Below are 16,886 nucleotides of genomic sequence, written 5' to 3' on the forward strand. Positions count from 1 at the left end.
ACACACTGGTTTTGGTACTAATGTTGGGGACAACACTGAAGGTCACAGGTCATTAACAGCTATTGCCATTACCCTCCTAAATCAGTTAATACTCCTTCACACAAATACTTGGGTCCAAGTAAAGCTAGGAGACGGAAAGTACCTGTCCAGGAAAATTCCAACTACGATGGGGCTTAAACAGGGGTGTGTTCTGGCCCCTACGCTTTTCAATCTATTCATGCCTGACCTATCAACAGAACTGGGTACTTGTAACTCTCATACACCTAAGCTGAGAGGCTTCCCACTCTCCAACTTTTTCTATGCAGACGATCTCGTACTGGTCAGCCAGACCCCCATCTGTCTTCAACTCTTATTGGACACTACATCTAACGGCCTAACCATTATGGCAAAAACGCAGGTTATGAGGATACAACCGAAAAAGGAAACCTCAAATACTGCTGGCACATAGCAGACTCTTCAATCGAAGTAGTCGACCAGCACAAGTATCTAGGTGTGACCATTGATAATAAAAGGACTTTCAATCAGCAAAAAACAGCAATTAAAAGAGGCAACTCTATTGCGGTAGCCATAAAAAAAAAAAACTAAAAAAAAAAAGATCAAACAGAAAACAGCCGGCCAAAGCCTTATCCCATGGCAACAAGTCTGGAAAGCAAAACTCATCCCAGCTATCACTAATGGGAGTGATTGTCTGAGGGGAAGCAAGGCATTGACTGGACAGAACTGTGTCAAGAGCTGCCAGAATATTTAGTTTAACAAAGTAAGTCTCACCAGCCCAAATAAGGCTAGAATTCGGCATGCAAAGCCAAGAAATAGCCCACAAATGATCCTATGCTAAGGCCTGGTACAGGATTAAAAAAAAAAAAAAAAATCTGTAGCAGGCACACTGAACTCCCATTTATGGAAATAAATAAATCTAAATAATGATTGTGCAGCAAGGTCTTACTTGACATCTATAGACAGTCTGGGACTCCATAAACTCTGGGCAGCCTCAGGAACCCATCCCTGTTTTAAACAAATAGTGTTGCCTTGTCTCCTGCTAGTGATAACGTTTTCACTGTTTTGTTAACTAACAGAAAGAGCCCACGGATGGTTCGTGGTTCACAGTTATGATAAATGCTCCCCACAACCATACTTAGGTACGGGCTTCAATAGAAAGAGGCAACATCTTCACCTTCGTTTGGGCATTTTACCATCTTTACCGCATCTTCCCTCATGGAAGTGACTTCATGGTCAGTTGATACGCCACTCATGTGAGGATGCCAACGAAAGTGTTTTACATCTGCTATGTATTTGCAGAAATCTACAGGCCGAACGGCGACAGTTACTAAAGCCGCTCTTTGTAAGTAAGCAGATAAGATCCTGCAGACAAGCTGTGAAGGCATGTTTGAGGTGGAGATTTACAACTAGTGTGTTGCGTTCAATTCATGGAAGTTGCAGGGGAAAACGCTTGTGTCAAGTAACCAGATTGCTCAATCACTGCGCCAAATGGCCCCTTAAAGCTAACTGCATATCTTCTCTTACTGCTGCGAACAACTAACTGATGATGGAACAGTCCCACTCTCACTTTGAAAATGGAGTCCTGCCTTCTTAATTTACAGACTAAGTATTTACTGACTTCAAGAACAGTATCTCTGAGCTCCACAGCAATATCTTATACAGCATTAATCCGCCAATACAGTATAAAAACAGTTATTCTCAAGTGCAGGAGTTACAGTTTTTCTTGGGTGAATGAATAGACCATTAGGTAGAATGTAAGTTGCAGCTGGATCATCTCATAGGCCTTGTTACATATGCAAGGACAATATTATGGGAATGTTACATGTACCTATGTCCTATTTCTTGTTTTGACCATTGGATGTAAATCAGCTTATATATTGAACATGAAGTATGGTTTTTGTCAATATTCATATTGAACATATGATGGTAATGTCTCGTATATGTTGGACATAAGGCTCCTGCTTATTCTGAATTGATGTAGTTTACTTATGGAGTTAACGTATATTAATGAATTTTTTCAATATAGATAAAATTGTATCTGTTATATGAGGTTATAGAGTTAATATTGGTACAACTGATATTAGTTCTTTATTGCTATCGATGACTCTTCATTCTTTTCCTTTGACAATTCCTCTGTGATATATTGATATATTCTTAAATTTCTTAAATTATCGTTGATTAGAAGAAAATAAAGAGTAAAGTGTTCAGGAATCTGAATTAAGGTATACAAATATAGGTGCCTATTTAAAATAACCTTCGTGGCCATGATGTTTGGAGCGAGACAGTGAGTTTTGGAATCACTGTTTCGAATGAGCTGTTGGTAATAATTATGCTGGGTCCGTTTTTTGTTTTTTGTTTTTTACTTTTGAAATCTATTTTGATCATAACGTATGTGAATTATATAAAGGACGATTCAGGAGAATTATATAAATAATCTGCAGAGATAAGTTAGTTGCCGTTTGATTGCGTAAATAATAGAGAGAGGACTAATGTTTTTAACAGAACGTCGGATTTAAAACAGCATTGGTTATTTATAATGATTACGGATTAAATAATTTCTGTGTTAATCTTAGTTTTTGGAGAATAATAAGAATCTTAATGGGCGACTAGTCCGACATTAATTAAATATCGCAATCTAGTTAAATTATCAAACGACTTTATCTAATAATTATATAAACACCCTTATAACTAATTTAGGTATATAAACATGAATAAATGATACAAATATTCATTAAATAAAACACAATACTCCATTTCAATATGGCGCTTATGGTTTTAATCCGTGACTAACCATTTAAATATGGCGCCAGTGGACAACGCGAAAGCCGGGAATCACACGAGGAAACTCAGCAGTGAGAAGACAGGTGAGCGTGTATAACGATATGACGGGGGCAGTTTTATATGTCATACTGCTTCCCAAATGGCATTTGGTACACGTACTCGTGCATCATATGATTGGAATTCGGGAAAGTCTTGTATATCAGACTGTTCCTTATTGGTATTTTTGTTTGACTTTTTAGGTACATGTACCTGTGTATCCTGCTATTGGGACTAAATAACCACGTTGTTGACCAGTTCGACGTTATATTCAGTGAGGAACAAACGTGCTAGAAGTGAGGCGAGGAGACATATGTATAATAATTGTTTTTTTGTTGGCTTTATATAGAAAAATATCTGAGTATTGAGACGATATACCGCACAGTGAGATAGGTTTATTACATCGTGGCTCTGAAATTATTATTGACCTTTATAAAACATGAAAATGATTAGGACAGTATACCTTTATTTCAGGTAACTTCTCACTTTTCTAGAAAAATTGGATTATGTTGATCTATTGATCATAGCAAGACTTGATTTTGTCTGAGGTAAAACCTTAATTTCATGAGTTGGTTTTTATGGTACGTTTGGGATTATTCTATTTTTGGTTAATACATGGCACATACTTATTTCACACTCGGGTGACTTCATCTTATATTTGGGACTTTGGTAGCCTCTCTATGTGACTTTTTTATACACCATATACCCTTTCGGTGATTTCGATAATGGGTAATGTAATTACCAGCTTTTGGACTGGTGGGTGTATATAATATTGTAAATTTGTTTGGGTTTCCGCCCTGATGAAGTCTGTTGATGCAATGATTAGCATCAGACGAAACACGTGTTGGCTGAGGCTGAATGGCAATTAAAGAACTGGATTGAAGATAAAAACCATTAAAAGATTTTGGAATACCGTGAATACAGGATTTGTGGATTACTTCCTATAACGGACACATATATTTTTTGTTACAAGAATGACATTACTCCTGCACTTGAGAATAACTGTTTTTTATACTGTATTGGCGGATTAATGCTGTATAAGATATTGCTGTGGAGCTCAGAGCGATACTGTTCTTGAATTTGATATAACCCTGGAAATCTGGGGTTTCTGGGGACTGTTTGACAACCTATCCCTTTCTTAGAGTTCACCATATAATTGAATCCTATTGTTATTGCTTTTTACCAATAGCTGTGCGCCTGACTTTTGGCCTGGTTGCCATTTTTTTGATTGAAGTATTTACTGACAACTGCTCTGTGCTGGTTATACAATTCAAGAAAGTTTCAAGTTTTATCTAAAAGGTTTTAGAATATGGAAGAGGTGTGGCGCCACGGCTAGGGCGACTGACTCCGGAATCTGGGGATCAAGGTTCGATCCCCGGCACCGGCGGCAGATTAACCCAGCACCATGTGATGCTGGGCAATAGCTTGCTTAATCTTCCCGACGGCCCCCAGCGCCTAGAGACCCTTACAGGTGATTGTGCGCTTTATAAATGTGGATTATTATTAGAATATGAACTCAAGCCACATAATGATTGGTTGATACTTATGTGCCAGATCTTTGCAACAATCCACCTTTCTAAAACTAGAAGGGGAATAAGGAACTTTAGGGATCTTATCTTATCTTATGTGCCATTTGTAGAGCGCACTGACGCCGAGGCTTCCTGGCGCTGAAAGACAGAATGAGTGAGGGGAAAACGGAGGAGCGGAGGGATCAAATTAGACCTGGTTTTAGAAATTATGAATAGTACATTTTACAAGACAATGCTGTGTTTCTTTCTCCCTTTACATAGAGAATAGGATTACGGCATTTGAACAGCTTATGACCACTCTATCTGGCCTTGCTTTTTTAGTGTTATGGTTATTTAAAGTGCAAAGACAGGTGTTTCTCCAAGCAAACAACTGCCACACTCCTCACTCCCAAACCAGTCTGAAGAGACGAGATTCTATGTTCAAACTCATTCAATCTCCAGAAGTACACACACAACAAAACAAAGTTACCACCTTCAGCTCTAGCATTCCAGTTGAATTATCCTCCTGCCTATCAACCAAAGATCAAGTAAACATCCAAAATGACATAATAGCAGAAGTTCAACACATGTCTTTGAAGAAAGTGTGCCTGGCACCATACAAACCAAAGTTTTGCAGGTAGGAAATCTCTACCGAAAACCAGAGGCAATGAGAATGGCTCATTTTCAGACAACCTCGCCAACCACAAAGTGTTTACAGACAGACTAACCCACATTCTGCTGAAGTCTGCGAAAGCGTAGAGGTGTGTCCTTGAAGAAAGCCGCGCATTGCTCAGCCATCGATACAAATTTGCCTGGTCCTTCTTCCTCAGTAAGTTTCCTCTTGTTTTGCTTTGAGAGCTTGAAGGGTTTCGGGATAGTGCAGCCACCTTTGGGAAGACGCGCCTAAAGACAAACAAAAATGTATGTAAGTGTACACCATTTTGTACTTTTCAGCCTAGATGGGTAAAGCTCCACAGCAACTGCCCTTGCCATGTCCAGACAAAAGAAATTGCCAGCAGCAATTACACAAATGCTCCTTTGGGTTATATAGTGGTCAAATCTTCTTGAAGGCATCCACAGGCTATGATAAAGTGATGGCAATAGTGTTAAATTGATTCTTGTAGGTAAATATACTGGATGTTTAGTTAATAAGAAAACAAGTTACTTACCTGTAACTACGGTTATCCAGTATTGGGGTATCTTTCATAGATTCACATGCCTGAATCATTCCCCGTCTTCGAGGCGGGAGTCCCACGGTAAAAATATATACAATAGCAGTGCCTAAAAAATTCTTGTAGTAGGCTGGAAAAGCCTAAAGGCCTAACTAGGCCTCAAAATTTACCAGCCTATCTACATCATTATGTAAAAATACCTGAAATAGTAGCCTCAGCCAATCAGCTGTCCTCACCCTCTAGAACCTTCCCAGCCCAGGCAGTTCTCCTCAGATTTTCCCAGCACAAGTGAGAATGAGTATCCATAAAGCAGAACTGCCGTGCCGGGGAGGAGGGTGGGTGCATGTGAATCTATGAGAGATACCAATACTGGATAACCGTAGTTACAGGTAAGTAACTTGTTTTCTTATCCAGTATTGGGGTATCTTTCATAGATTCACATGCCTGAATCAGAGTAGCAAGCAGTGACATCATGTCGGTCGTTAGAGGAAGGTGGGAGACAAAAGAAACCATATAGATCCCCACACAACCAGGAAGGTAATAGAGCACATACTTGTTGACATAACATATGCATCAAAACCTTCATAAGTACATTATATACATTACAGCATTTTAAAAACGCTAAAACATAATGAAACATATGCTTAAAATAGGCAAATGAAGAATAAAAGACTGTAAAAAGTCTAACCTTAGTGAAGAAGATGCTGCAGCACCGCTTCTCCAACTGCTGTATCATGAACTGCCGACTGCAAACAGTAATGTATGGTAAAAGTGTGCACACTTTTCCACGTAGCAGCTCGACAAATGTTCTCCAGCGTCACTCCAGCGAAAAGGGCCGTTGACGCCGACATTGTTCTGGTGGAATGCGCTTTGACCTTTCTTGTTAAAGGTTTGTTGGCTTTGTCATGACAGAAGACAATCGTAGAAGACAATCGTAGAAGACAACCATCTAGCTATAGTTGCCTTCGTTACAGCTTGACCCAAGGTGGCTTGACCATAAGCAACAAAAAGTTGAGTAGATTTGCGGATGTCCTTTGTTTTTTGAAGCTAAAACATCAGGCACCGTTGCACAACCAGAGAATGTAAAACTTTCTCCGCTGAAGTCTTAGGATCCGGGAAAAAAGTTTTGAGTTTCACCGGTTGATTGATGTGGAATTGAGTTGGTACTTTTGGAATGAATCTTGGGTTAGTCCTAAGTGACAAAGTCTTTAGAGAATTGTAAGAAAGGCTGTGTAACAGTGAAGGCCTGTATCTCACCGACTCTGCGGGCTGAAGTGAGAGCCAGTAAGATAGCAACTTTCAAAGTTAGAAACTTTAGATCCGCCTTATGAATAGGTTCAAAAGGTCTTTTTAGAAGTTGAGAAAGAACAATATTAAGATCCCACTCAGGAGGAGGACGACGAACTGGTGGAAAAGCTCGGAATAGCCCCTTAAGGAGTTGTTTGATCAAAGATGAGGAACATAAGGATGGTTTGTTGGAACTCTTCCTGAACCTGGATATAGCCGCCAGATGCACCTTGATGGACGAAAAAACCAGTCCAGCCCTAGCTAAAGAGCAGATCTGGAAGGATGGCTTCCGGAGGAGCTTGAAGTGGATGAACATTATTTTCTTCACACCATGAGCAGAATCGTTTCCACTTAAAACGATAGGTCTTGATGGCCCTTTGAGCACGGGCTTGCGATAAGATCACCCTGCAGTCTGAGGAGATGTTAAGATCCTTGAACTCTAGGAAGTCAGGAGCCAAGCGTGCAAGTGCAGTGATTGAGGATCCGGATGTTGGATCTGGCCTCCCTCCCTTGTTAACATCGACACTGTCGGTTAGAGACGAAGTGGAGGCTGCTGAGATAGTAGAAGGAGCTCCTGAAACCAAAACTGCCGTGGCCAACGGGGAGCAATGAGGATGAGAGTGCAATGTTCCCTCTTCATCTTTTGCAGTACCTTCGGAATGAGCGGAATCGGAGGATAAGCGTACGCAAAGATTCCGGACCATCTCATCAAAAGGGCATTTACCCTTGACCTCGGTTGAGGAAACCTGCTGGCATAAAACAGGCATTTGCTGTTCTGCTGCATGGCGAACAAATCCAGCGTTGGTGTTCCCCAAGTTTGAAAGATCCTTTCTACTTGATGTTGTTCGAGCTCCCATTCGTGACAGCCCGTGAAAGCTCTGCTGAGGTTGTCGGCTAGAGAGTTCTGGACGCCTTGCACATGTTCTGCTCTGAGGGATATGCCGTGGCGTATGGCCCATTCCCACATCTCCTGAGCCTCTAGCGACAGGGTGAGAGATTTTGTTCCTCCCGGTTTGTTGATATAGTACATGCTGGTGGTATTGTCCGTACGCACCGGCACGGACGAATTCGCAATCCTGGGAAGGAAGGCTTGCAGGGACAGAAAAATGGCCCTCAGCTCTAGGCTGTTGATGTGTTTCTGTCCTCACCCTCTAGAACCTGCCCAGCCCAGGCAGTTCCTCAGATTTTCACCGCACTTCGTGTGTAAGGGAGTCTCCCTGAGTGCCTACTCAGTTATTTGGCTTTTTTCCTCAGAAAAATGTCTGAAAAGAAGGCTCTTTTCAAGGCTTGTGGAACCTGCTTTAAGAGGAGGGTCCATGTGGATGACCAGCACTCTGACTGCATTTATTGTCTGCACCCATCACATGTTGTGAAGGACTGTAGAAATTGCCGTACCTTCCCTTCAAAAACAATCATGGATAGGGAGGCAAGGGTTCTTTTGTGGTTGAAATCTTCTTCCACTGATGATGAAAAGGCCTCTACCTCCAGCAAGAGAGCCAGATCCAAGGAAAGCTCTTCTCCTGAGAGAAAGAAGAAACTTAAATCCTCTCAGAGAGCCTCAGAACCCTCAAAGAGTGCATCTTCTCCTCGGACTACAACTGTGAGGACAGCCCAGGCTAAAACTGTTTCTCTGGTGTCTGCTCATACTACTACTTTGACTTCTACGGTCACCACTTCAGCTATTACCTCACCTCTGATGTCTATAAAAATGTTGTCATCTGTGAAGTCTTCGACGACGAAAACCAAGTTACCAACTGTCCCGTAGTCTACGTCTCCGTCGACGACGGCCCCGTCTACCAAAACTTCCGGTCCGTCGACGACAATCCCGTCGACGAAACCATCATCGTCGTCGACGAAGGTCTCGTCGCCGAAGTCACCAACGACGCTCTCGTCGACGAAGGGCCCGTCGACGAAGACACCATCGACGGCCTCGTCGACGAAGACACCATCGACGGCCTCGTCGGCGACGACACCATCGACGGCCTCGTCGGCGAAGACACCATCGACGGCCTCGTCGACGAAGACACCATCGACGGCCTCGTCGACGAAGGACTCGTCGACGAAGACACCATCGACAGCCTCGTCGACGAAGGACTCGTCGACGAAGACACCATCGACGGCCTCGTCGACGGCAAAATCATTAGTTCCGTCAACGGACAAGCCATCGACGGTTCCGTCGACTGAGAATCCGATTACAATGGCTTCATCGTCATCGACGACAGCAGTAGCATCTGCTCATCCGTTGCCCAGTTCTACCCCTACGAAAGTCCAGTATACACATTTTCAAATGAAAACGTATCAGCGAGATTATTCCCACATTGCTCCGCTTTTACCATCACATATTTTGGAGACCTATATGGAGGAAGATTCAGATGACGGTGAGGAGGATGAGGGTCCTTTTGGGGTTGCCCGTCACCCGTCTCAATTACATATCAAATATCAGGAGGTTTGTTCGCCATGCAGCAGAACAGCAAATGCCTGTTTTATGCCAGCAGGTTTCCTCAACCGAGGTCAAGGGTAAATGCCCTTTTGATGAGATGGTCCGGAATCTTTGCGTACGCTTATCCTCCGATTCCGCTCATTCCGAAGGTACTGCAAAAGATGAAGAGGGAACATTGCACTCTCATCCTCATTGCTCCCCGTTGGCCACGGCAGTTTTGGTTTCAGGAGCTCCTTCTACTATCTCAGCAGCCTCCACTTCGTCTCAAACCGACAGTGTCGATGTTAACAAGGGAGGGAGGCCAGATCCAACATCCGGATCCTCAATCACTGCACTTGCACGCTTGGCTCCTGACTTCCTAGAGTTCAAGGATCTTAACATCTCCTCAGACTGCAGGGTGATCTTATCGCAAGCCCGTGCTCAAAGGGCCATCAAGACCTATCGTTTTAAGTGGAAACGATTCTGCTCATGGTGTGAAGAAAATAATGTTCATCCACTTCAAGCTCCTCCGGAAGCCATCCTTCCAGATCTGCTCTTTAGCTAGGGCTGGACTGGTTTTTTCGTCCATCAAGGTGCATCTGGCGGCTATATCCAGGTTCAGGAAGAGTTCCAACAAACCATCCTTATGTTCCTCATCTTTGATCAAACAACTCCTTAAGGGGCTATTCCGAGCTTTTCCACCAGTTCGTCGTCCTCCTCCTGAGTGGGATCTTAATATTGTTCTTTCTCAACTTCTAAAAAGACCTTTTGAACCTATTCATAAGGCGGATCTAAAGTTTCTAACTTTGAAAGTTGCTATCTTACTGGCTCTCACTTCAGCCCGCAGAGTCGGTGAGATACAGGCCTTCACTGTTACACAGCCTTTCTTACAATTCTCTAAAGACTTTGTCACTTAGGACTAACCCAAGATTCATTCCAAAAGTACCAACTCAATTCCACATCAATCAACCGGTGAAACTCAAAACTTTTTTCCCGGATCCTAAGACTTCAGCGGAGAAAGTTTTACATTCTCTGGATGTGAAACGGTGCCTGATGTTTTAGCTTCAAAAAACAAAGGACATCCGCAAATCTACTCAACTTTTTGTTGCTTATGGTCAAGCCACCTTGGGTCAAGCTGTAACGAAGGCAACTATAGCTAGATGGTTGTCTTCTACGATTGTCTTCTACGATTGTCTTCTGTCATGACAAAGCCAACAAACCTTTAACAAGAAAGGTCAAAGCGCATTCCACCAGAACAATGTCGGCGTCAACGGCCCTTTTCGCTGGAGTGACGCTGGAGAACATTTGTCGAGCTGCTACGTGGAAAAGTGTGCACACTTTTACCATACATTACTGTTTGCAGTCGGCAGTTCATGATGATACAGCAGTTGGAGAAGCGGTGCTGCAGCATCTTCTTCACTAAGGTTAGACTTTTTACAGTCTTTTATTCTTCATTTGCCTATTTTAAGCATATGTTTCATTATGTTTTAGCGTTTTTAAAATGCTGTAATGTATATAATGTACTTATGAAGGTTTTGATGCATATGTTATGTCAACAAGTATGTGCTCTATTACCTTCCTGGTTGTGTGGGGATCTATATGGTTTCTTTTGTCTCCCACCTTCCTCTAACGACCGACATGATGTCACTGCTTGCTACTCTGATTCAGGCATGTGAATCTATGAAAGATACCCCAATACTGGATAAGAAAACAAGTTACTTACCTGTAACTACGGTTATCCAGTATTGGTATCTCTCATAGATTCACATGCACCCACCCTCCTCCCCGGCACGGCAGTTCTGCTTTATGGATACTCATTCTCACTTGTGCTGGGAAAATCTGAGGAGAACTGCCTGGGCTGGGAAGGTTCTAGAGGGTGAGGACAGCTGATTGGCTGAGGCTACTATTTCAGGTATTTTTACATAATGATGTAGATAGGCTGGTAAATTTTTAGGCCTAGTTAGGCCTTTAGGCTTTTCCAGCCTACTACAAGAATTTTTTAGGCACTGCTATTGTATATATTTTTACCGTGGGACTACTGCCTCGACGACGGGGAATGATTCAGGCATGTGAATCGATGAAAGATACCCCAATACTGGATAAATGACTCTGGACAAGAATAGCAATTTCCTTCGTAGCACAAAACCTTCAAATAGATCATGGTTAGTGGGATGCTTGAGGATTTTTGGGCATGAAAGGTTTATAGAGTTGCACTTCAGTGGTAGGTCAAGGTTTACGGATGTAAGCCTGTACTATAAGCGTGGCAGTGTTTGCCAGAAGACATTATCCCAAATATTGGAAACCATTCCCCCCCACCCCCCACTCAGATCACAGCTGTAGGCAGGGACCTACCTGTTGACATATGGAAAGCTCTTGCCCGTTAATACAGTTGCTGTATAGACTGCTTTTATGGGCTTCCTTACTTTAGAAATGCTGCCAGCCTGGAAATCTTGGGCGGGGGGGGGGGGGGGTGAAGAGATCATATTCAAATACATTAGTCTATGATCTGGAACAGGGGAAGGTAAAATGCAGAGGATGCGCTCCAGTCACAGTGCAAGAGTCTTACTCTCCGCACCTTCTGAGCTATTACATTCTTAAAGCATGGTGTGCACGGCATCCTTGAAGTAATTGAGAAGAGTATATCGGGGGGGGGGGGGTCTATGAAGTATCCCAAATCAAGAGTTGTTTTAACAGGTAAGTAGCCTTTCTTTCTCTAGGATTAGATCCTTCATGTATTCACTTGTCTCAAAATAGAACGAGTGATTACTTGGGTAGGCAGAGAAGTGAAGACCAGTTCCGTATGGAAGAGTCCTTCGGTACTGCTCATAACATTAAGACTCCATCCAAGCATTACAGTGATTCTTTAGAAAGATCTTCCAGTTGTGAAAGACCAGTTTTCTTGGAGGTATTTGCCAAAAGAGTTATGGCATCTTTTCTAGCGCAAGTGGAATTAGCTGGGATTCTACCCAACAGATCCATTCAGATCTAACAGTTTCACATCTGTAACTATCCATTTTAGCAAAGTTGGAAGCGGTTCAAGAGCAAGATTTTACAGCAGTTTCCAGTGCTGCAAGGTAGGTATGGAACAGATCCCATGAAACATACAGGGTAAAACTTTGGCATACATCTGGTCAAACATCACTCTGATCTGTTTTGAGAACAGACAACTTTACATAATATGAAGATGCAAGGGGCATGGTCTGGCGCCGATTGAGTGAGCAGCACAGCTCACAAGCTCCAGCCGGCTGGCTCCCATCAAATGCCATCCTGAAACCCTAAAAGGTGCATACACCCCTGCGGTGTGGGAAAGACAATGTGCACCCCATAGGCAAGGGAAGTCCACCCTGCGGCCAGAAAACCAATAATTTAAGACCTGCGAGCGTGGCCAAACCTTGGGACAAGCTGGCGGCGCCCAGAAGACAGTAAGGAGATCGGGGCGAACGACTGACTCCCGGGGCGGTGTGGACTGGGTCAGAGAGGGAGCCGAGGTGCATCCCCCCCCTCGGCCCATACACCGAACTGATTGCAGAGCCCAGAGACCCGCCGAAGTGCAGAGCGGGGAGCAGACGGCTCAGAAAGTTAAAATGCCATCGCCCACAGCATTGAAGGAACAGGGCTGTGTGCGGGGCCCTGCCCGGGGTCTGGAGTGTCCCCACCTCTCCCCTCCTGAGGTCATCTGAGTGCTGAGCCTGAAGGCCCCTATTGGCACCTGCGAGAGAAGCAGGCAGAGAGCCCGGGAACTCTGGAGGACTCCATGCAGCGGACCTGGGGGCAGGGTTGGGGGAACCCCGGAGCGGTGGAACCAACTAAATGTGTGTGAATCCGGTGGAGAGGTGACAATGCCTACCGGGCATTATAAGAAGTCCAGAGCGAGAGTGCATGTGTGACCTTACCTGGGAAAGGTGGAGTCCAGACTGCCATTCCCTCAACCCCTCTGGGCAGGACTGAGAACTGAGCCTGGGAAAAGGTCCTGGAGGGGAGGAGTGGGGTGCTGGGAGTATCAAAGGCGGCAAAGGCTGCAGAAACTGGACTGTGTGCATGACGGGGCGAACATCAGACCGGCAGAGATAATGGAGTACCCCAAGTGTATATTTCTAAGGGCCCACCCCGCCGAGTAAAGCTTACGGTGAGACAACATGCAGGAACAGAAGTTGGCACTGTGTAAAACAGGCAGCCAAAGAGTCGGAGGGAGCAAACCTGGGCCTCGCAGTCAGCAATGACAATAAGCATCTGCGCAGTGCCAAGAGAGGGGGACGGAGTGGCAGACCTGGCATGAACAAGGACAAGACCCAAGAGAGAAGGGAGGTTTAAGTAAAGGGATCTAGAGAGGCCTGAAATGCAGCTGAGATTGGAAAGCAGACCCTGGAGCTGCCTGCGTTGAGGCCTAAATTACGGAGTGGCAGACAGATCCTCCAGGAGCGCATAGCCTGGAGAATCACGCCATGAGGCATAGGATTCATTAAATCTGAAGGAGACATTGGCGGTAATTGTTAGAAGGGGCGATCTCAGAGGGCCAGGTTATGCTCACCCGGTCACCCCCAGACCCACCTGTTCCACAGTACTTGCAGAGTCTTGATTGTGAGGTCCTCACCGGGGAGGACTTCGGGTCTAGGATCGTACACACGGAGCTCACACCACACTATGAACAGACACCACACCGTTGGATTCTAGTAACAAGTTCTTTATATAAGCAATAAATGAAGAAAGCACTCATGTATACACAGTGATCGAGGGACCACAAAAGTCTTTGAGGATTCGGGAAGGGGGAAGCGGGACAGTCTTTTAGTCTCTGGGTCAGTACGAGGCGTACCCTGCGCACAGCTCTCAATCCTCGAGCCGGGGGGTACGGGATGGTGGTCGTGCCGACTGCTTCACCTCTGTCCTGTCGGCTCGGTCGTGATGGTGGTGTCGATGGTCCAGCCGGACCAGAGTACTCCTCGAGCCGCGAAGAGGTCAGCAAGGGTCAATCTGGAGAAGTTCGGGAGGAGCCGCGACAGCGTCAGCAGGGCTCGGATGGTTGCAGGTTCAAGCTTGAGCCGCAACAGCGTCAGCAGGGCTGCGGTGGTCTGAGAGATCGAGCCGCGACAGCGTCAGCAGGGCTCCGATGGTTACAAGTTCAGCTTGAGCCACGACAGTGTCAGCAGGGCTCCGGGGTTCAGGATGAGTCTTCTTAGGGTCAGCCGCGATCAGATCAGCAGGCTTCAGGTCCAAGATACAACTGCCCGCTAGTTGTCGGGCGGGCCCAGTTATAGTCCTTTTGCTCTTTGATCTCCGGACCCTCGCAGGCAGAGGTCTCCTACCCGGGGGGCTGGTCGTTGGCGGGGTCCGGCGGTCGGCTCTTTGATCCCTTTGAAAGGTCGTGGAGCGGAAAAGGCAGGCCTGGTCGAGGTTCTCGGGGGATCTAGGTTTACTGGGAGGGGGACGGCCAGGCTCGGGGTGCAGGCTTACGCTCACAGGGTGTGGAGGGACAGAGGCGAACCACGCCACGAGGCCGGGTCCAACACGCGTCCCCCCCCAGCTGAAGGCGGGGAGAACTACCCATCCTCTTGGGAGTTCTCTTCGCTGAAGCGGAAGAATCGGGACAGGCAGTCGGCGTTGGCGTGGTCAGAACCAGGCCGGTGCTCAGTGAAGTCCATCCCCTGGAGGGAGATGGACCAGCGCAGCAATTTGGGATTCTCCCCTCTCATCTGCATTAGCCACCGGAGAGGTCGGTGGTCGGTCTGGACCCGGAAGTGAGTACCGAACAGGTAGGGCCTCAGCTTCTTCAGGGCCCAAACCACCGCGAAGGCCTCCCGCTCGATGGTGCTCCACCTTTGTTCTCAAGGGAGTAGCCTCCGGCTAATGAATGCCACGGGTTGGTCTAGGCCGCTCTCGTTCACCTGGGACAGGACGGCTCCGATGCCATGCTCGGACACGTCCGTCTGAACTACAAACTCTCGGGAGTAGTCGGAGGCCTGGAGGACTGGGGCAGTGCACATGGCGTCTTTTAAAGTTTCGAACGCCTCTTGGCAGGCGGAGGTCCAGCTGACTTTCTTCGGCTGGTTCTTGGAGGTTAACTCCATGAGGGGGGCTACGATGCTGCCGTACCCCTTGATGAACCGTCGGTAGTACCCCGTGAGCCCTAGGAATGCCCCCACTTCCGTCTGGGTTGTGGGGGCCTCCCAGGCCACGATGGCATCGATCTTGGGCTGGAGGGGGGCTACGAGGCCACTTCCGACCTGGTGCCCGAGGTAGACTACGGACCCTTGTCCGATCTGGCACTTGCTCGCCTTAATGGTGAGACCGGCCCTTCTCAGAGCAGTCAGCACCGCCCAGAGGTGCTGGAGGTGCTCGGGCCAGTGGGAACTGTACACTGCGATATCGTCCAGATACGCAGCGCTGAACGCCTCCAACCCCGCCAGTACCTGGTTCACCAGCCTCTGGAAGGTGGCGGGGGCGTTTTTCATCCCGAAGGGCATCACCCGAAAATGGAAGTGACCATCCGGGGTGGAAAACGCTGATCTTTCCTTGGCTCCCTCAGTGAGGGCGATCTGCCAGTAGCCACTGGTCAGGTCGAACGTGCTAAGGAAGCGAGCAGCCCCGAGGCGATCGATAAGCTCGTCGGCTCGGGGGATGGGATGCGCATCAGTTCTGGTGACTGCGTTGAGCCCGCGGTAGTCAACGCAGAACCTCAGCTCGGGGACAGCACCGGGGGCGGCTGCCTTCGGAACCAGGACCACAGGGCTAGCCCATGGGCTGTCAGAGGCTTCGACCACCCCGAGAGCTAGCATCTTTGATACCTCGGCCTTGATACAGGCCCGGACTCGGTCAGGGACGCGGTAGGCTCGGTGCCGTACCGGGGGACTGTCCCCGGTGTCCACGTCGTGGACGCACCAGCTGGTGACGCCGGGGGTGAGGGAGAAGAGGTCTGAGAACTGTCCCAACAACTGGCGACAGTCCTCGCGCTGCTCGGGAGAGAGGGAGGAGGAGAGACTCACCCCCTCCACGGAGCCATCTTTTTCTTTCACGCACAGGAGATCGGGGAGAGGCTCCGTTTCTTCTTCTTCTCCATCGTCCGTGGCAAGGAGCAAGCTCAACTCGGACCGGGCGAAGTGGGGCTTGAGGCGGTTCACGTGAAGGACCCGCAAGGGGTTCCTGGGGGACTCTACGTCGATGAGGTAGGTCACCTGACTCTTGCGCTCCACTACCTTGAAGGGCCCTGTCCATTTGTCTTGCAGGGCACAGGGCTCCACGGGGGCCATCACCCAGACCTGTTGTCCGGGCTGAAACTCGACCAGAGTGGCATTCTGGTCGTACAACCGTTTCATTTCTTCTTGACTGGCCTCGAGGTTTGCCTCGGCCAGTTCTCTGAACTTCCTTGTCTGGTTCCGGAGGGCCAGAATGTATCGAAACACATCGGGAGGGGGCTCTGGGGCCGCCGTCTCCCACCCTTCCTTGACCAGGGTGAGGGGTCCCCTGACGGGGTGCCCGTAGAGGAGCTCGAAGGGGCTGAACCCCAGGGACTTCTGGGGGACTTCGCGGTATGCGAAGAGGAGACAGGGAAGGAGGACGTCCCACTTACGCCTCAGGGGCTCTTCGAGACCCATGATCATTCCCTTGAGGGTCCGGTTGAATCGCTCCACCAGACCGTTACCCTGGGGGTGATATGGGGTGGTAAATTTGTACGTCACCCCACATTGTTGCCAC

The 16,886-nt window shown here is 47.1% G+C and overlaps 1 protein-coding gene across 3 annotated transcripts in view; it reads right to left on the bottom strand.

Moving 5' to 3' along the window:
• Positions 1-16,886, bottom strand: part of LOC144768244 (targeting protein for Xklp2-A-like) — a 267,670-nt gene that overhangs the window by 206,804 nt on the left and 43,980 nt on the right. For all 3 annotated transcript variants that reach the window (XM_078651761.1, XM_078651762.1, XM_078651760.1), the window contains exon 9: positions 5,051-5,225. In XM_078651761.1, coding sequence (XP_078507887.1) covers positions 5,051-5,225 — 175 coding nt within the window. The remainder of the gene's footprint in view (positions 1-5,050; positions 5,226-16,886) is intronic.

The sequence above is a fragment of the Lissotriton helveticus genome, chromosome 7 (genome assembly GCF_964261635.1).
Source record: "Lissotriton helveticus chromosome 7, aLisHel1.1, whole genome shotgun sequence".
Lineage (NCBI taxonomy): Eukaryota > Metazoa > Chordata > Amphibia > Caudata > Salamandridae > Lissotriton > Lissotriton helveticus.